General features: G+C 31.0%; 2 protein-coding genes across 2 annotated transcripts; both read left to right on the top strand.

The window, feature by feature from the left end:
* Positions 1 to 11,642: 11,642 nt before the first annotated feature.
* LOC123230291 (H/ACA ribonucleoprotein complex subunit CBF5-like) lies at positions 11,643 to 12,471 on the top strand. Its single transcript, XM_044656443.1, has 2 exons — positions 11,643 to 11,955; positions 12,050 to 12,471. Exons 1-2 carry the CDS (start codon positions 11,937 to 11,939, stop codon positions 12,340 to 12,342), a joined length of 312 nt encoding a protein of 103 aa, XP_044512378.1. The 5' UTR covers positions 11,643 to 11,936; the 3' UTR covers positions 12,343 to 12,471.
* A 2,317-nt stretch (positions 12,472 to 14,788) lies between these two features.
* Positions 14,789 to 20,224, top strand: LOC123192373 (uncharacterized protein At2g38710-like). The gene is made up of 5 exons (XM_044604905.1): positions 14,789 to 15,099; positions 16,638 to 16,757; positions 18,225 to 18,339; positions 18,701 to 18,794; positions 19,725 to 20,224. Exons 1-5 carry the CDS (start codon positions 14,996 to 14,998, stop codon positions 19,925 to 19,927), a joined length of 636 nt encoding a protein of 211 aa, XP_044460840.1. The 5' UTR covers positions 14,789 to 14,995; the 3' UTR covers positions 19,928 to 20,224.
* Positions 20,225 to 20,703: the final 479 nt, after the last annotated feature.

Below are 20,703 nucleotides of genomic sequence, written 5' to 3'. Positions count from 1 at the left end.
TATTCATGCAGTATAATCATATTTGCAAGGTCTTTTCTACCTGCCTCTTGATCAAATTGATAAGTGGATAATGTCAATTTATTATTCTCTCTATGGGATCCCATAAGCAACTTCTATGATACATCATGGTATTTTCTCTTTGGACAAATTTTATGATGATCATGTAAATGTCTAGTGCCATTTTTTCCTCATTAACCAATTGTTTATGGCAATAGTTACACTCTGCATTGTCTTTTCCATTAACTTTTACTTTCTTGAAATGTTGTCATATAATTGATTTACACCTTCCAACAGGATTAGTAACAAGAGAGTCATCAGATGCATTTTGAAGAGGGCTTAAACAAGGACTATCCAACTCCTGACTTGATTTATTACTTTCATCAACAGGCAATTGCATCTGATTACTTCTTACCGGAGTTGCAGTATGAAGACCACTTTCAGAAGATGTTAGTTTTTTAAAGGATTGAGAATTTTGCATGTTAACATCTTCAATGTTTTTTCTTTTATTAACCAAAGAGTTTTCAACAGACATTTCTATCAAATAGTTCAAAATTTAGAATACAAGTTAATATAGAATACAAATATTAAAACCTATAATGCGAATCACAATCAATAAACTTTACTTATACTAAAACTAAGTTCAAAAAATTTGGGTCAAATACAAGCACTTAAATAGGGTGCAAATACAACTAGACAAAAATATAAAGGAACTTTCAATTTATTCATGCTCAAAACTAAGTTCAAAAAATCATCTATCTATATATTTACACATAATTAAAAAATCATGTAGTCCAACTACAGTAAGAATACCTATTTTCTCATCAAAATCGGTGGTCAAGTTGACATTCAGATGCAAATAATTGGTTCAATATTACAACCAAATATTTTAGGAAATATAAAATTGAGCCATGGAGAAGCATTTCTACCTCACGATAAGGGTAATGGGACTGCTCCGTTTAATAGATTGGAGTCCAATCAGTCCAGGCTTCCAGTTGGTGGCATCAATCGAGCAGTTGCATCTCCATATGTTTCACCATTTTTTCGTACAAAACCTGTTGATTCAAGTGCAAAATTCCATCATGAAGTGGAAGGAAGAAGCTCTTACTTACTAGTGTCAAAGTCCAACTACAAGACAAAGAAGCTTTGACTGGGAGAGGGAATGTGCGACTGTGGAGTGAAAAATGGAAGGAAAAGGAGATTTAGATTTAGGGTTAAAAGATGGGTGGCAATTTTGTAATAAAAATTATTAAGATTATAGTTTTTAGTAAATATGTATCTGATTTAGGGTAATTTTATAATAACATTAAATTTAACATTTTTCATTCACTTCAATTCATTTTATCAAGTTTATAATTTGTTTTTTTTTTTTGGTAAAACCTAGTGGATTGGCTGACTAAGTTTTGAAGTTGAAATAGAATTAATTTGGTGCATTTGGATTTTATGATAATGAGACTCTAGGGTTTTTTTAATATATTAAATTAATAGTTCAGAAATTAGTAAAAGCTGATAATTGATAATTCAGAAATTAGTAAAATTAAGGTTATAGTTTTAATAAATCATAATGTAGAAGTTTCTAGAACTTAATAGTTCAAAAATTATTATATTAATATATTAGATTTAGGGGATGAGGATGGGGATGGGGCGGGGCGGGGACATATATATCCCCATTCCTGGCCTATCCCCGATTACGGAGATTTTTTCCATCCTCATCCTCGCCCCTTTCTCCATTTTTATCGGGGAATCCCCTCCTCTTTAGAGTTAGGGAGGGTTGAAGCTTTTAAATTCGGATCGAAATTGTCATCTCTACTGTTAACACACTACTTGAGGCTAATGTTAAACTTTCTTCTACGGATGGAAATAGTCTAGATGATCCTACTTTTTACAGATAGTTGGTTGAAAGTCTTATCTATTAAACAACCACTCAACCAGACATAGCATATGTCGCTCATATTGTAAGTTAGTTTATAACTACTCCTCGTACTACTCATTTTGTAGTTGTACTTCATATCCTTCGATATATTATCTTGTTTCATAACTTTTACTTTTCTACCTAATCCTCACTTGTGTTATGTGCAATACCAGATGCTAACTAGGTTAGTGATCTTATAAATAGAGGTTCCACCACTAGTAACTGTTTCTTTCTAAGAGATTATCTTATCCCCAGGAACAGTAGGAAACAAACTATTGTTTCTTATTCAAATACAGAAACAAAAGTATATAACACTTGCAGACACTATTTTTGAACTCTTTTGGCTTTGATGGTTGTTACATAATATAGGAGTCTCCATACCCAAAGCCACAGTCATCTACTGTGGTAATTAAAATGCAATTCAGATTACCTACAATGATGTTTTTCATGAGCATATGTCGTCATTTGGTCAATGAGACTATTTATCTCACTTTTGTATCTTATATTGATCAAATAGCTAATGTCTTTACCAAAAGCCATCCTCTAAGATGCGTTCATGACTTACATTACAAACTCAAGTTAGTAAACTTCTTGCTTACTTGAGTTTGAAGGGGGATGTTAAAATGTATTTGTAATATATTCATACCTATTATATGTTGTGTAATAGTTTTTGTGATTTTTATTTCCTTGTATATTCTATAACATTCATGTATAAATTCAACTATGTTATGTATCAATAAAATGCAATATAAAATTATTTCACTTAATTATTTACACCTTGGATTTTCGGGTTCGGTCAGCTCAAATTTGAATACTCCTATCATTATCTTTAAGAGATTGGATATTAACACAAATACATAAAAATTATGTATCATCCTACTAGAAGTGGTGTTTGCGATAGCCTAGATATCTCAATCACATAATGAGGCTTTGTTTAGTTAAGCTGATTTGCAAGGACAGAGAGAGGGTAAGGGCAAACCTAGGCCTTTGTAAAGGTAGGTCTAGAACCACCTTCAAATTCAGGAAATTTGAAAATATGTGTTTAAATCCATCTTAAAATTTTGAAGGTAGGTATAAAGGCCCACCGTCAAATTGGGCCTAAAATAAAAGTAAAAAACTTTTCTATAATTTTTTTTCCCAAATTTGGAAACATATCTATAAAATCTAATTTTGTATAGATTCCTAACTCAAATCATTTTTAAAAAAATTAAGTAAACTTATCTAAACATAAAATGGTAATGTTTTAAGTTTATAGAAAATGTTAAGAAGAAAAAAACAACATTTTCATCCTATAAACAGGAAATACAATAGACCAAAGAAAATTTCTTCCATCGGTTCCTTCCTCCGCCATGCATGACTCTACCAAGACAAGATCTCATCTTCAAGTTCAACTCCACCAGAGAAAAGCTCTTCCATTCTTCAATTTTTCTAGCTGATTTAATGACGGCTAAAGTTTCCATGACCGCAATGATAATAATGTGTGATGACTTTTGGCAACTATTGATGACTACAGACAACGTCGATTGATATCTCTAATTATTCCCACAATGAAGACCATCATTTTGATTAAATATTGTATCCGAACTCTGTTCAAATTATTTTGTCTAAATACATTATTAGGTTTGTTTACTCATGTGGGATTTCAAATTGATTTTGTATTATTGATTGAATTAATGGGATATTGATTTTGAATTATTGATTGAATTCTGAAATATTGAAATGTTGTATTTTGACTTTGTGTTGTTTAATGTAATGGTTATGTTGTTTAATGTGTTCTAAATGTTTTGCTTTATTGTCCTATCATCATTCATTCATTTCCATAATGTTTATGAGTCATTTACTTAGTAAGGCAGTTCTTACCTGATTATTTGACTAAGTAAATTTCCTTTTTCTATTTAGCAGAAAGCCTCAATACAAAGCTGTTCTGAATTCACTCCAATTCACAATAAGTTTGTCTATAATTGTTTGGTCCAAGCAGACTTCTTCTTTGACAATTAGATATAGTTTACAGTCTACAAATTATTGTCTATGGTTTACAGTCTGCAGTAGAAATCAGTCCAGATTTCTGTAAGAAATAGATTAATTAACACTAAATATCTTAAAAAAATAGAAAAAGTATTGCAATGTAACTTTCAGAAGTCTGAGACAAAGAAGAAACAAACATAAAAGTAGTAGACCCTTGTCTTTTTCTCAACAATAACATTTAAGACATGCCACTTTATCTTTTTCCATATTTTAATTGTATTTGTAATAGTGCATATTAGAGGGTTGAATTTTACACAACTATTGTACAAGACATAACTAAAAATACATAGTCAAGACACCTTTACATAATACAACCTCCATGGACCTTCCTCTTAACTATCCTTTATGCACTAAAACTTTTAGAAACAACAGTCAAGGAAATCTGTCTCTTAAAAAGAACAGAGAAATTAAACAACACACCAAATTAAAATAAAAGTGCATAATCTCCTACACTAACTCATTAAAAGCCTAACTTATATAGGTAACCCCAATTTCTATCACACCTCATCTTAATATATTTACATAATAGAAGTTGTAATATGAATAAAAAACATTAGAATTCATAAACCTTTTTTTTTTTCTTTAGATAACCTTCTTTGGGTACTATTAGTACTTATGGCTATTGCAACAGTTGAAAAGGTGTTTGTAGTACCTCTAGATAATAAAAAGGATAATTTGGTCATTTTGCTTATATTTAATACTTCATTTATTGCTAAAATTGTTAGATTTAAATTATGTATGCTCCCGTATTTGGAGATTGTGTATGTTTGGGTGTGAACTCGGAGGAGATTATATGTTATAGGTTTATCAAGATAGATAGATACATACACAAAATATGCATAAGGGAACGTGAATCTTGGAGGATTTCCATGAAGAGCATTGTCGTCAACTTATATAAAAGTAACGGCACTGAAAAGAAAAAAAAAAAGAAGAAAAGGAAGAAGAGAAAAGAGAGGAAGCTGACGCATTCTATTTCTCTCATACACAGCAACCATTTTCGACAAGAGGAAAAGAGCAGAACCTCCAATACTTCGGCCAGGGAGGGAAGTCATCAGAGGGGTTGTCACCACGCAAATATTGTCGAAATCGTTGGAGGAGAAGTAGGCCACCAACCATACTTTTCTACACCTAAGCTTTGTGATATGAAATTCTTGTAATGTTGTGTATGTATATTGTATCTGCTAGTAATCATATGTACTATGTGGCTGAGTGGTATTGTTTCTGAGAATTAGAATTTCGACTAGCATTGATTATATGTATGTATTTGTATACTTTTATGATGATGATGATGATCGGCGATTATGGATGTTGAGAGGCCAGGATCTTGTGTTGGCGCTTGGTTGGGTCATCGTCGATGTCGCCAAGGGCTAGCCTAGCGGCTAACAATGCCGAATGGGCAGCACATCAAACGTATTCTTGCTGTCGGCATGCCGCAAGCACGTCAAGCGTGCACCACATCTGGCTAAGTTATTGTCGTCAGCATACTGCGTGTTTATTGGAAGTGTCACACTCTCATCGGTATGTTGTGTTCTCGTTGACACGCACCTTGCCGTCGAGCAGCGTGCATGATCGTCGGTTAAAAAGCTACCTGTGTGCATGGCAGGCTTTTCTGTTTTGAAATTGAAAAGTGGTGTGGTGGCCATGTGCACACCATGTGCTCATTAATATGCAGGGTGCAAGTGAACCCAGTAAGCTACAGTCCACCTGCACCACATGGCATATTCCATTTACTGGGTGCAGGTGCACTCACCTTAGTTACTGTGTACCTACACCATATGAAATAATGTTTTATTATTTATTTATTTATTTTCATCTATTGGTTTTTCAGGCCGATTGCATATTATTCATATTAAATCTCAAGAAATTAATTCTTGTTTTGAGTATTAGTATGGGAATAAGTGTGGGGTCTGTAAGGGATTGTAATGGATCTGGTCTAAAAAACGTGGGCATAATTGTATATAATTATGAGCGAATTACATCGAATACTAGTTAATGAGATGTCTTGGTATTAAGAAAATCATATCAAAGGCTATTTGATGAGATATCCTGGTAATTAGAATGCACAAACTGATTGATAAGACATCTCAGTCTTGGGAAATGAATAAAAATGATTTGTTACGATAAGGGGAGGTAAACGACACCTAATATGGGTGTCTATTCCGATTATGGTTATACGAGATACCGAAGATGAGTGCTCAATTAAGTATGCATAAGAGATAGATGCTCATAAAAGGCACTTGAGACGAGTGTCTAATCGTTGCACCCAAGGCGCGTTCGACGTGAGACTCTATCAAGGGGGATGGTTAATGGGGAATACAAATGACATCATGAGAACCTACTGAGTATTTATACTCACAATATTATTTGTTATGTGTTTTACAAGTAAGAGAGATGATAAGGCAGGCAGGGAGACGAGTGAATTGGCAATTTGATCTGTAAACTTGGCTATTATTATTTCGTTATCTTGATTTATGAGTTTTTTTTTAAAATTATGCACGCAGGAATAATTAAATTACTTGTAATTGTTAAATTCATTTTTCAAGATACTTTTGGGCATGTTGATTTAATTTCAATAAATAATATTTCATCTACAATAAATAAAGGATTTTAATTTAGACATTTATTTACACAATATACATCTTTTTGGGATAATTACCATTAGGGGTATATTTACAAAAAGGGGTGTTACAATGTTCTCTACAATGAATCTTATGAAAAATAGTTTACATAATCAAATAGGCAATGAATGGATGAACATTTGTTTGGTAGTTTTTACTACTCTATAATATTTTTCAAAAATTATGATCGATGTAAACAATTTTGATTATACTAAATTTAAGTAAATCATTAGACCCCATAATTGTTTTCTCTCTTTTTATTAGAGAGGTTTTTTCACATAAAAAATTATTTGTATTATTGTATTTTTTTATATCATTTCTATTTTTCAATATTCGATGGTTTTATTTCAAGTTTTTACTAGTTGATTGACAAACAATGGTAGAGTTGTAAAAGTCCCCCCTCAACAAAAATCTTGGGTCCATCATTGGGAGAGGGGGTCAAGAAGGTCAATTGACCTTCATTAAATGAAAAAAAAAAATCTTTAAGTTTACATGTATATACAATTGTGCCATTAATTATATAAACAATTGTATTTACAGACTTGTCATTATATTATATACTTAGTTTTATATGCAGAATGTTTTCTCTCTTTTAAACAAGAAACATCCGTCTCTACAACCTTGCTTTTGCTTCTCTTTCTATCTCAACTCATTCTTTTTTTAAACAGGATTATCAACTCTCATTCACTTCATTTCATGTTGTTATTTGAATATTTCTTCAAGCAGATGCAGATGGACAGAGGGTCAAAGAGGGTTAATTGACCCGCCTTGAATTTTTTTTTTAAAATCCTTAAGTATACATGTATTAAAAATTATGTCATTGATTATATAAACAACTTTATTTACAATCTTACAATTATATTATATACTTAGTTTTATATGCAAAATATTTTCACTCTTTTAAACAAGACGCATCTATCCCTACAGCCCTGCTTTTGCTTCTTGTTTGGTCTCAACTCATTTCTTTTTTCACAAGATTATCAACTCTCTTCCACTTCATTTCATATTGTTATTTGAATATTCCTTCAAGTATCAATTACATCCTTTCTTACTATTTTGTCTCTTTGATTGAATTGAATTAGGGTTTAGCTTATACTGGGTTATTGAAGTTTATGACTATTTATTAAGCTCATTTGACTGTTTGGTTTGTTTTGAGAGTGATTATTTCAAAGAAAACTTATCTATTGTGGGTTACTTATTGGTTGTTTGGATTGAATTAGGGTTTGGGTTTTATTGGGTTATTGAAGTTTTATTTGAATTTAATTTTTGGGCTATTTATAAAACTTATTTGACTGTTTGGTTTGTTTTGGGAGTGATCATTTCAAAGAAGACTTGTCTATTGTATGTTATTTTTTTGTTGTTTGTAAGTTGTTCAAAGAAAGTCTTGTTCGAAGTTGTGTCTATGATTTTTATTCTCATTCTGAAATATTGAATTATTGTCTCAAACGTGTGTTGTCTTCCAAGTTAAAATAGTCTTTTTAGTGTATATATATGTTTGTTTTTGTTTTATATGATTATCATTGGATTTAATATTTCTTAGATGATTCATATTTTATCAACCAAATAGATATTCTAATAATTAAATTGATCTATTTATAGATATACAACTTCAATTATGTTATTTTTTTTTCTAAAATTTGAAAGAAAAATTGATAGAGAATGAATTATAGAGATGTTATTTATAAGAGGTCCCATTGCATTTGTGAAGAAAGACTTAATTAAAGTTATGGTAACTTTTGTACATATGGTGTTTATGATTTTGAGTTTTATTTCATTGTTTCATTTAAAAAAAAATAGTTTCTTATTATATCTATTATTTATTTTTATCACATTTTCCTTATTAAGTTAAAATATGTTGTTGTTTTGATATAGTATAGAAATATTTTTCTTAAAAGAAAGTCAACAATTATCTCATCGTCTAAACAAGGGGATAATATTGATGATTCAAATGAAAATATAAATGTCAATTTGCAAGATCTTCCTATAGATCTAAGCTTACAACCATAATTTTTTTATTATGAACTAAATATTCCAGATCAAATAAGAAGAATATATTTAAAAAAAAGGTCCTTGTCAACCTAATCACCATGAGTTTTCTTTTAAAGATTTTAGTGGATTTTCAAGACGATTTGTTGTTTTATGGTTTAATGAATTTAATCAATTGTTAGAGTATAGTATAGCAAGAGACGCAGTTTTTTGTCTTTGTTGTTATCATTTTAAGTTAAACATTGGTGATAAAGGAGGTGGTGATACCTTTGTTGGTCAAGAGTTCTCAAATCAGAAGAAGAAAGAAAAATTGAATGTTCATTTTAGAAGTGTTAATAGTGTTCATAACCAAGCTCGAAGAATGTGTGAATCATTATGAAATCAAGAATAACATATTTAGACAATTTTTTATAGACACTCTTCTAAAGCAAGAACTGAGTATCAAACTCATTTAAATGTTATAGTTGATTGTATTCGTTTTCTTCTAAGGTAAGGACTAGCATATCATGACCATGATGAATCTTATAATTCAAATAACTAGGAAAATTTTCTTGAACTTCTACAATTTCTTACTGATCATAATGAAAATGTCTATAATGTTGCTTTCAAGAATACTCCTGATAATCTCAAATTAACATCACTTACAATTCAAAAAGATATTGTAAGTGTTGTTTCAAATGAAATAATAAATGTTATCATTAGAGATTTAGGAGATTTTTTATTTTCTATATTGATTTATGAATCTTGCGATATCTCTACAAAGGAATAAATGACTATTGTCTCGTGTTCTATTAATAAAAATGGACTTGTTGTGGAGCATTTTCTAAGTTTTGAACATCTTACCAATACTACAACTCTCTCACTCAAGAAAATAGTTGATAATTTTTTTCCAGACATAGGTTGAGTTTTTCTAGAGTGCGAGGATAAGGTTATGATGGAGCTTGTAATATGCAAAGAGAATTCAATGGTTCAAATATATTAATTTTGAAAGAAAGTAGATGTGTTTATTATAGTCATTGTTTTACATTTCAGTTGACTCTTGTGCCTTGAACAAAGAATCAAGATGATGTTAATAATCTATTTAATATTGTGGCGATTATGGTTAATATTATTGGTACTTCATTAAAATGTTGCGATATTCTTAGAGATAAACAAACTTATAAAGTTATTGAAACTCTTTTTAATGATGAACTTTCAAGTGAAAAGAGTCTTAATCAAGAAATAAATTTAAAACGTGCCAATGATTCTCGTTGGGGCTTGCATTATGATTCTTTAATGAGCATAACATTGTTGTTTTCATCCATTATCGATGTTCCTGAAATTGTGACAAAAGATGAGACAATTTTTTAGCAAATATTTCAAGCAAAAAAAACATATTGAAATTAATGCAATCATTTGACTTTGTGTTTAATCTATTTTTGATGAATGAAGTATTTGGCTTAACAAATGAACTTTCTTAAGCATTACAAAGAAAATATCAAGATATTATAAATGCTATGAATTTGGTTGAAGTATGTAAGCAAACTTTACAACTAATAAGAGATACTGGATGAAAGACTTTACTAAACAATGTTTGTTCTTTTTGTCTCAATCGTAACATTGATGTTCCAAATATGGATGGTCAGTTTGTTATTCAAGGGTGCTCACAAAGCAAGACTCAAAATATTACAAATGTGCATCATTATCGTATTGAAGTATTTTAAAATATCCTAGATATGCAACTATAATAGTTGAATAATTATTTTGATGAGGTAAACATAGAATTGCTTATTTGTTTGACAAGTTTATGTCCAAATAAAAATATCGTTGTTTTTGATAAATAAAATTGATACGTTTTATTAAACTTTATCCTAAAAATTTATCTGAATTAAAACTCATGACACTTGATTTTCAACTTGATTTTTACATTTTGAATATACAATTTAATGTCAAATTTATAAGATTGAATGAGATTGAAGATCTTACAAAAATAATGGTTGAAACTAAGAAGAATAAAATGTTTTCATTAGTTTTTTTGTTAATGAAATTAACATTGATTTTACTAATTGTCACTGCTAGTGTAAAGAAACCATTTTTAGCAATTAATTTTGTAAAGAATTATTTCCGAAATAGAATAAGTACTCAATAGTTAAATGATAGTTTAGTTATATATATATAAAAAAAGATCTATTTAATAGTATTATTAATAAAGTTATTATACAATATTTTCAAAAGATAAAATCACGATAATTATAAATATATTACTTAATAAATTTTTTATTAATATAAATATTTGTATTTATTTTAATTTAAAATATATATTTGTCTGAATCTGCTGCAGCTAACTTGCTTGACAGCACGTCATGATGTAGCTATTCAAGTGCTACCACATAACTGTTTCTATTGCCAAAATGACTGATTTAGCCTTCATATTTTTATTCCTTCAAATAATTTACAGCCACCTGACCTGAGTAATACCATTATCTCTGTTCTACGCCAGTTTTTTTAAGTTAGCTTATTCTATGTAGACTTAATAGAATAGATGGTAAATGATCATGTAAGCATCTGTAGTATGTACCAAAATTAGACATCAATGTAAGCAGTCAGCATAAGATCTGAAAATTGAATTTCATTTTCCTTCTTCATTCCACCATAAAAAAAAATAATTTTGATTTCTCACATTTCTATTTATCACCTTGTCTTAGCTTTACCCAGCAGCTACTCACCTCCCTTGTAAGATTAAATGAAGAAAATTGTCTGCAGTTTTTCTACCAGCCTAAGCTTTATTCCAACTCCTGATGGTACTGAATTCTATGTCATTTAATAAATGTATTTATTATATTACTTCCGAAAACTTTTGCAAATGATGTCGGATTCATTTGTATTGGTTAAACAGATAAACTCATAGTAAAGTAATTAGATCCACAACTATTATAAGTTAAGGTTTGACAAGAATTCAAGTTTTTTTCATTAAAAATTCTAATGTTTTATTAGTTTTATTAATCCTTAAACTTATTATAAGTTAATCCTTTTTTTTTTTACGTTGATCTGTTGGTTAAGAAATTTGCTTGGTAGTTTTTATTATCTCTTTGGTTTATTTAATCTGTTGCTTGTAGAATGGAGAAAATTTTTCCAAGTTTCATGAATAGGAGGGGCTTGAATGTTCTGACAGAAATGATTCTGGTTGGGCATCTGATGAGCATGTTTGTTCATTTCTGAATTTCTGATGTCAGAAATTCATCAGTTAAGAATGTCTGAAATAGAGGAGCAGGCTATGAGAGAAGCTCTTGGCTTAGCTGCTAAGTCATCTAGTCAACCTCAATGTAATCGACTTGATAAGCATGAATTTGAGGAACTTGTGAAACGAGGTTCGACTGTGGAGGATATGGGTGCAGGGCATTCTGAAGCAGCTTGGGTTCATGGAATCGATTTCTCAAGGTATAAAAACAATCAAGTATTTATTCAAAGTCTCAAATGTCCAATCCCTGGGTCCCTTACTGAGTTTTAACTTGCTTGCATTAAATTTGGGTAGATTTTTACAGCAATGCACCTCGCCCATGGGAAGATCCCAGTACGCTCCAATCCAGTGAGGAGCAAGCTTCACCTGAGTCAATGAAGCCTACTGATCCCAGTTCACCTGTTCGGGACACTGGAAAAGAAGAACCAAAGGATGAAAAGGAGGACAATATGATTAAAAATAAAAGAAAGCGTGAGGAGAAGAAGCAGGAGAAGCACGAAAGACGTGAGAAACACCATTTCCGTGATTTAGATGACAAAAGGAAACATGGGAAAGACAAGGAGAAAAGGAGAAAGGATTCCGACTGAACTGGTGCATGTTACTGGTTTGTTTTTTGATGTTTCTCCTTTAAAGGAAAAAGGAAAATTAATGTAAAATCATAGATATATTTTTTCTTAAATTATTGTGATGAAATAGAGGCGTGGAGATCTCATATATATCGCTATCAACTCTGGTTTCTAAAGTTAAAACGGCATTAAAGTCAATTTGCTAGGTCGGTGGAATCACTTTTTAAAGGCAATTCCGAGGTCCCCTTTGCCTTACCAGTATGAAAAACTGACCATCATCCACGCCTCTCTTTTCTTGGCCTTTTTATCTTTTTTGACCTTTTTAGTGAAAGTTGCAGATTTTCTTTAGATTTTAACTTAAAATCAAACTTGGTGTTTTATTGGTACCTATGATGCCAATGCGTACGCTATCTCCAAGAGCTGATGGGGATTAAGGCGGTTTCCATTGACCATTTTGGTGTCTTCTCTTTCTCATGAAGGGCTGGGATTGTTAGACTGCATTATTTGATTGGTTCAAGGGTGGTTGCGTCCATCACCAAAGTAATGGCACTAATTTGTCACATCAATACGCAAATAATAATAATAATAATAATAATAATGTTGGTTTGATTAGTAAATATACAAATAAAATAAATTGGTTCGTAAATTATATAGGTATAATATGATAAATAATAATAAAAAATATGTTAATAAAAAATCATTCTTAAAATTTATATACGAAAAAAGTATAGAATATGTATATATAGGTTTAATATGACACATTATCAATAATACGTTTATAAAAATATAATAATATTATAATAATTTTAGTATTTTTCACGAATCAATTATTAAAAATTAATATGATAATTCAAATATAAAATATTTAATCAACTATTAAATCTAATATAAATAATATATAATCAAAATTTTTTATATAATAAGTAACGTATTAGTTAATTGAGAAAAGTAAACAAATTAATTAACTTAGATTTCAGACTTCAAATTAGAGTAAATTTTTATACAGATCACAAGGGAGAAAAACACAAAATTAGAGCTAAGAATCAAAAAATGAATGTTATTAGATTTTTTTAAATAGTAGTGACATTTTCGTAAATAATTGAAAATAAAATGGACAATTTTATACTTTAAATTTAGTTAAAAATTCAAAAATACAACTTATAATTTGCATTTGATACAGGAAGAACGTAAAGTATGCATTTAATATGTTTTGAATTAAAAAATTCTTTAAAATGTGTTTAATACGCGAATAATATAAAAATGAGAATAATACACGTATTTACTAATTAGGGGTTTAACAAGCTAGTCTTAATTTATTATAAAAGGAAGGCAGAAGGACTATTTCCCATCCAAGTCTTAGCGTATTTTCAAAAACACATCTGCGACATTTTAAAAACTTAAATACCTATTCATGAGTTAACATTTGTTAGAATTTTCTATTAGAAATAAATGTAAAATTATTATTTTACTACTAAATCCTAAAAATTAATATCATTTTTCCCTTTTTATTTGAAAATTAATAATTTTTTCCAGAATTAAGTTTTAAAAATTTGACTTTTCCCCTAATTTGTAGGGTTTCATCTTTAGTGATGTTGGTTGATCTTCCTCGACTTAGATCTAGATAATCTGGACGATCTAGACGTTTTGTTTAATATCGTTGTCTTTAGTTAGAAAAGATCGACAGATGATCCTAGAGGAAAATCGATGGACATCATTTTTCATTCATATGAGAAGATCAATCGATAACCACCGGAGATTAAACTCTATAAATGGAGAAAAAAATAAATTTTTCAAAATTTAATCGTAAAAAAAATGTAAATTTTTTAAATTAAAAAAATTATAAATTTTTAAATTTAATAATAAAATAATAATTTTATTTTTGTTTTTAACAAAAATCAACTAATGAATAAGTATTTAAACTTTCTTAACTATTATAAATATACTTTTTTGTGGAACAAGCTAAAACGGTGGCTCTTATATGATTAAACTTGATTTAATGAACAAACTTTAGGGGTACCAAATTTGGCTTCCATAATTGACTAGAATTTTTTTAAATTAAAAAAATAATATCAACCGTCAAATTTATTTGATGAATGTGGAAAGCTAGAGTTGTCAATTCATTTTTATGAAAATTTCCATAACAACTGTAATTAGCACTTGGTGGTGGGTCCCTTTAAGGGTAATAATGGCAACTCACTCTTTTTTTTTTTAAAATAATATTTGAAATTCTAATATTTCTATGAGCAATACTATGTGTACCCACTTTGGGTACATAAATATATACACACTCATATGTGTCATTATATGATTGGTTATTATTTTATTCTTAATTCAAAATTATCCAATCACATGATGATATATATAAATGTGTATATATTTATATACCTAAAATAAATACACATAATTTTATTGTATTTCTATTTCTATTAGGCTTTTTTTGATATCAAAATGAAGTTTATTCGTAAACTATATAAAATTCAAAAAACAAAAACAAAAGAGTCTCTGTCTGTCTCTCCTCTCCTCTTTAAACAGGCAAGAAAAAGAACTTCCTTTGCCTTCTTCAATTGCTTTTAAATATTCTGTAGCAAGAAATCCTAGTCATCTTCAACCGAGACCACCGCCATTTTTCTAAGCTTCGCAATTTGAAAACAAAAACAAAAACAAAAGCAAAAAAATGGTATCGGCTAACCGGGAAATGGCGGTCTACTGTTTCGACACTCTCGTGTCTCACTATACCAGCCAAGATGCTCCTCCTCCTGCCTTTGACGAGGGCCAGCAGTAATTTCTTTTTTCTTTTTTCTTTTTTCGCTAATACGTTGCGTTTTGTTTTGATCATCGCCTCCTTTTTTTTTTTTTCCGTTTTGTTCCAACTTTAATGTTTTAGATTTGTGGCTTGGGTTTATTGTTTCTGCTTTAATATCGATGATCTGCATGTTCTTTTAGTTAATTCAACTTAATTTACTGTTATTTTATTATAGTCAATTTATTCAATCATCGCAAAATAACTCTAAGTTCCTTACGGGTTTCATATACTTTTCAATTGCAAGTTTTAATTTTTGTGAATCTAATGGGAGATATACAAAACGCATTAAAATTGTCTCTTTTTTTTAGTATTTTTTACTATTATTTGTGGCTCTGATTCAATCTACTGATGAATTGAGAAATTTTTGTGTGTGTTATGTTTGGCTCTGCATGAATAAATGGAGGGCTGCTATCTAAAATTGTTCTAGTTGACAATGCAGTGTATGTGTTTATTGTTTGTATATGCTATAAGATTTTGATAACAAGGATTTGATTAAGTGCTAATTTGGTTCTGCTTTTGGAAAGACCAAAATAGCTATTTCAATGTGAAAGCAATTTTCACAACTTTTGGGTTGTTTGGTTAACATTGTGAAGAGCTTCTCAAATGTTAAAATTTTCTAATGGCTTCTTTGATAAAGTCTTTTCAAGCCCTTATGATTTTCTAAATTCTCAAAAATACAGATATTATTGTTTAAATTGATTTGTGCACTCAGAGCATAGCTTCATTTTGGTTAAAAGGACTTATGTTTAATGGAATTGTATATTTTTCTACGAAGAGCTGTGATTAACAACAACAATGGATTTTTTATTAAAAACATGTATTTTTATTTGAATAAGCATACCAAAAGAAATCCATTGACTGCTTTAGAATTTATGACCACTTTGTTACTTTTGCAATGTGGTATTGTCAATTCAGTTTAAAGTTCACCTGGTTGTTGTCATACATTGTAGTATTGTAGTTGTAATGCAATGCCAAGTTCAGAAGACCCTTGGGCTTATTTCCTTTTATTTTTCTTCTGATTGCCATGGTGGTTGTAGGTTTATTGAGCATATATAACTTTTTATTCTACTCTGTTGCTTCTTTAGAACTGTTTTCTTTTCACTTTCTTTGTCTTTTAACAGCTGGAGATTTGCTGTTGCAGTGACTTTGGGAGTTCATTTAACGATATTGATTTCAAGTTGCTTATGTCCCTATCTTCTTTTTCCTCTGGCATAATTGGATGGGGCTTCATTTTTCTTTTTCTTACAGTGGTTTGATTTTCTTTTAGTGTAGTAAGCATTTCACACTATTTTATATCCCTTGTGTTTTTGACTTGTTTTTATATCATCCAATAATTCTACCCTAGGTTTATACTTTACTGTTGCCTCTTTGGTTTTGATTATAGTCAACAAGTCATTCAGTCCTGCTCCCCAAAGTTGATATGCTGCTAGAAAATATTGGCCCCTGTCCTTTGTCTGAAGAGCCCTTTTATAAATTATTGCAACATTTAATAATCATCTTATTGTGGTCTCAGCCCTTTGTTTGTGACTTGGAAGAAGGTGGTGAATGGTGGAGAGCCTCGTTTGCGTGGATGCATTGGAACCCTAGAAGCTCGTGCCTTGATTAATGGCTTTAAGGACTATGCTTTGACCAGGTATTTTGAAGAACAAATGCTTTAGATCTGAGTTATATATGTGTTAATTGTGTTGTTGTAGTTATGGATTTCTGTCTTTCCTTGATATGTTTGACACCTTTGATGGGTGAACACTTCATTTTAGAGCCACTTGCAATTTGTAAAATAGTGTCTGTACAATGATTTTTCTTCATATTTTCCCTTTTTTCTTTATTGGCTAATCTTTTGCAATGTTTTCTTTTGGCCAAAAAAAATAACATAAAAAATTATTTTGTGGTATAAATTGATAAAACAAGAGTAACTAGGTCCTATCTTTATTAATTTTTCTAATTTTATGTGTATATTAGTTCTATGGTGGAGTTCACCTTTGATATTTTAGTCATTTTGCCTAGAGTATGAAGATTCTTGGACCCATGGACATTACATTGTTTGTATGAAATATTTAAAGCCTATGCTATGGTTGATGGTGGTCAAAAGACTTGTTCCCACCTAAGGTATAGTGAAAACCTATAGTCTCATCTTCCAACTTTCGAAAACTCAAACACCCACCCATGAACAATTTTCTATCCAAAATCTCAACTAAAGTTAGGGGTTAAATTGTCATTTAACAAAAAAAATTTAAAAAGACTAAATTTTTATAACATTTTCCCCCCCTTATTTTTAAAATCTTACAATTTTTCCCCCAAATTTTCCTTCAAAGTTTAAAATGTCATAATTTTTCCCCTGGTTTTTTCTCCTTTGGCAACTCACTTTTCCCAGTCATCAACCAACCTTCCCTCTTTCTTCTTCCTCATTGGTCGGCTCTCTTTGCTCTTATTTTGCTTTTATCGGAGATGAAGAATGTCGTTTTCGTCAGAGATGAGACGAAAGTCTTCGTCTGACACAGAGACGACGGTCTTCGTCTCCGACGAAGGATGGAAGGAGGCGACCAGCCAAGAGAGAAGAAGAAGGGAACATCGGCCAATAGCTAGGAAGAAATCGTCGCTGGAGAAGAAAAAACCTAGGGGAAGTAGTTACTTTTCAAATTTTGAAGAAAATTTTGGGGGGAAATTGTGATAAATGTTTAGTTTTTTAATTTTTTTTATTAAATGATGGTTTTGCCCCTAATTTTCACTGAAAGTTTTAACAGAAAATTGCTTATGGGTGGGTTTTTGAAAGTTAGAGGGTAAGACTTTGGGATTTCACAATACCTTGGGTGGGAACAAGTGTTTTGGCCTTTGATGGTAAATATGAAATAGTTGTCAAGCACTTCTGTCTCTCTCTCTCCCAATATCTCTTCTTCGAGTTGGCTGGTGTATAAGATTATGGGATGGTTAAGGAATAGTTTCTGGAATTTCAGGATGGCAGCAACATACTGAAAATATGTTGTTCACCGGTTCTGCTTGCATTCATTGATTTCCACTGTTCTTTCAAGTCCTTATTTTTTGTTTTATCAAGGAAATTCTTGTAAAATGAAGAGGGTACTTGTTTATTTGTGATATTTTGTAGTGCTTTGAAGGACCGCAGGTTTCCTCCTATACAGGCTAAAGAATTGCCATTCTTGGAATGTACAGTATCTATTCTGACTGATTACGAAACTGCTAACAACTATCTTGACTGGGAGGTATGTACTTTTTTTAACTTGTTTAGTTCTTGGAACCCTTGATCTAGGATATGGGCTCATTAGCCCCGGAATACGGGCCTTCCTCTTTGGTTACTTGATTTATGCTTGTTTGGATAGAGAATTAATCTTGGTGTTGATTGGATATATCTTCTTTTTGGCATTTTGTGACGGGGAGGGTGGGGTGATAAATTATGTAAGCTTTTTACTTGGTGTTCCAACTACAAATTCTGTTAGTCATTGTTTGGATGCTGAATAGATTGATGGTGCTCCATTAATTATAAACAAGATCTGCTGTAAATGGTGTTTCATTTTCTCTCTTTTGGATCTGTTCACGTTTCTAATTTTGGTTACTCTAATTCAGGTTGGAAAGCATGGTATAATTATTGAGTTTACTGACCCTGATTATAATACAAGGCGAAGCGCCACATACCTGCCTGAGGTGCCTGCCCACGAAGGTAAAATCTTGCTGCTTGATTAAAGGCAAGCCTCTAAATTGGAATTATTATTTGCAGAGGTGGGAGGGTGGAAAATGGAAGCAATTCTTTGATCTAAAACAGTTGTGATAATTAGGTTGATAAATTAGTTGATGGATAGAATTTGTTTCCATTCATTTTAAAAGTAATGATGAAGATATCATTTTTTTTTGTGGATAAGCCATACTTTGCTTCATTTTATTTTTATTTAATTATTGCAATTGTTATCGAAAAGGTAGCCCTTTCACCACTTTTCACTTGAGGCTGAGTCATATTTTACTAAGTTTTTTTTTTTTCCTCTATTGTAAAGACTAAGTTCTTCCTATGCAGATAATTTTAGCTAGCTTTGGCACTAATTACTTGTACTTCTAGGACACTGTTTCTATGGTATTCAATGTGCTTTCGTCCATTCAGTATTAACAAAGACATGGAATTCTTATTTTTTACAACAGGAAGTCAAGCAACAAATATGATTTTCCCTTTAAAAAACACTTTTTGCATGCCAGTATGAAAATTTTTACTTTCATTTGTGGCTTCTCTGGCATGGAATTTTTTTATTTTGGACCTTTGGGCTCCATAATTGTGAAGCAGCCCTTTCCCTTCTCAATGTTTGTCATTGCCTGCTTTGAGCAGGTTCCAATCATCAGTGTGTGGTGACAAATAACATTATCTTATCTCCAAAGTTATTGGCAACATTCCAACAATATCTCAGGTCAGCTCGAATTTGGTTTAATTCAAGCTGGCCATAATAGATTCGAGCCAAACTCGAGCCAACATATATTTGGGCTCAGCTTGGCACAAATACAACTGTAGCCATGTGTACAAGCATTTCATAATACCATGGATTGAATTTGTTGTTGATGACTGTTGGTAACTGGAGTATACTTTTTTGTGACTGTATTTTGGGTTCAGGTTGGATGAAGATGGAGACAATTAACTCACTTATACGTAAAGCAGGCTATAGTGGCATCATCACTGAATCACTCCTAAAGAGTATACAACTAACCCGTTACCAGAGCACACTATTTACTTTGCAATACAGCGAATATGTCTCATACGTCAAGGAAACTAGGGGCTCACCTCCAGCTGTTGAGGCTAAGCTGGGCAACAGTTGATTCTTCCAGACTGCTTTTGTTGAAGCTGCAAAGCTGGTTTGGTCAAAACAAAAAATAATTTAAAAAAGAAAAGGGTGGGTTGGAATGGCTTTGTTTGTGTTCCTGCCCATGTTGCTTTAGTTATTGTGATGAACATTTTCTACACAATTCTTCATCTTCATTTGATTTTGAAGAAGGAACTCATTCAATAACTTATGTTTCATAACATTCTCATTTGTCAGCTTCTCGCTAAAGCTGTACAAGTTTAAACTATTTTGTCTGTAAGTTGTGATATTCCAAAGTGTGTATGTTTCCCTTATTTTCTTGTTCATGGTAGATTTCATCAATTTCTCCTGATGTTTGATCTACTTATTTGCGATCAAGTTTCCTTGATTTTGAAAATATATTGGGTTTTTCCAGTAAAATTGTGAAATTTCGAAAAGTTTTATAGCAAAATTTGAGGAAGTATAGAAATTTTCAGAACTTGGGAAAAGAATTTTGCCTGCATTCTAGATTAGGGAGGTTTATCTGCACATCTCAAGAAGATGAATGAGATTTTCCTTGATTGTGGTTGTGAAATGAATTTTACATCAGTAAGGGATTTCTGTCTTGGTATTGTACATGATAGCATTATGAGTGCTGGTTTTTATTGTGAATATAATTTTAGACAGACCATTTAGATTGACAAAAGCCTTAAGGATTAGTCACCTATTTTACATGCAAACCGAATACATATTAACAGAATTTTTGCATATTAGATGGATATATACAGACACGAGAGTGACTCGTGTCAAGCT

The sequence above is a fragment of the Mangifera indica genome, chromosome 12, assembly GCF_011075055.1.
Source record: "Mangifera indica cultivar Alphonso chromosome 12, CATAS_Mindica_2.1, whole genome shotgun sequence".
NCBI lineage: Eukaryota > Viridiplantae > Streptophyta > Magnoliopsida > Sapindales > Anacardiaceae > Mangifera > Mangifera indica.
Note: the sequence above shows the minus strand (reverse complement) of the source record. Positions and strands in the feature narration are given on the sequence as shown.

Bases quoted from the DNA above. Each gene is read 5' to 3' on its own strand.
- LOC123192373 (XM_044604905.1), top strand. From the start codon at position 14,996: ATGGTATCGGCTAACCGGGAAATGGCGGTCTACTGTTTCGACACTCTC. The intron at 15,100-16,637 runs GTAATTTCTTTT...TTGTGGTCTCAG, and splicing joins GCCTTTGACGAGGGCCAGCA to CCCTTTGTTTGTGACTTGGA. The intron at 16,758-18,224 runs GTATTTTGAAGA...GATATTTTGTAG, and splicing joins AAGGACTATGCTTTGACCAG to TGCTTTGAAGGACCGCAGGT.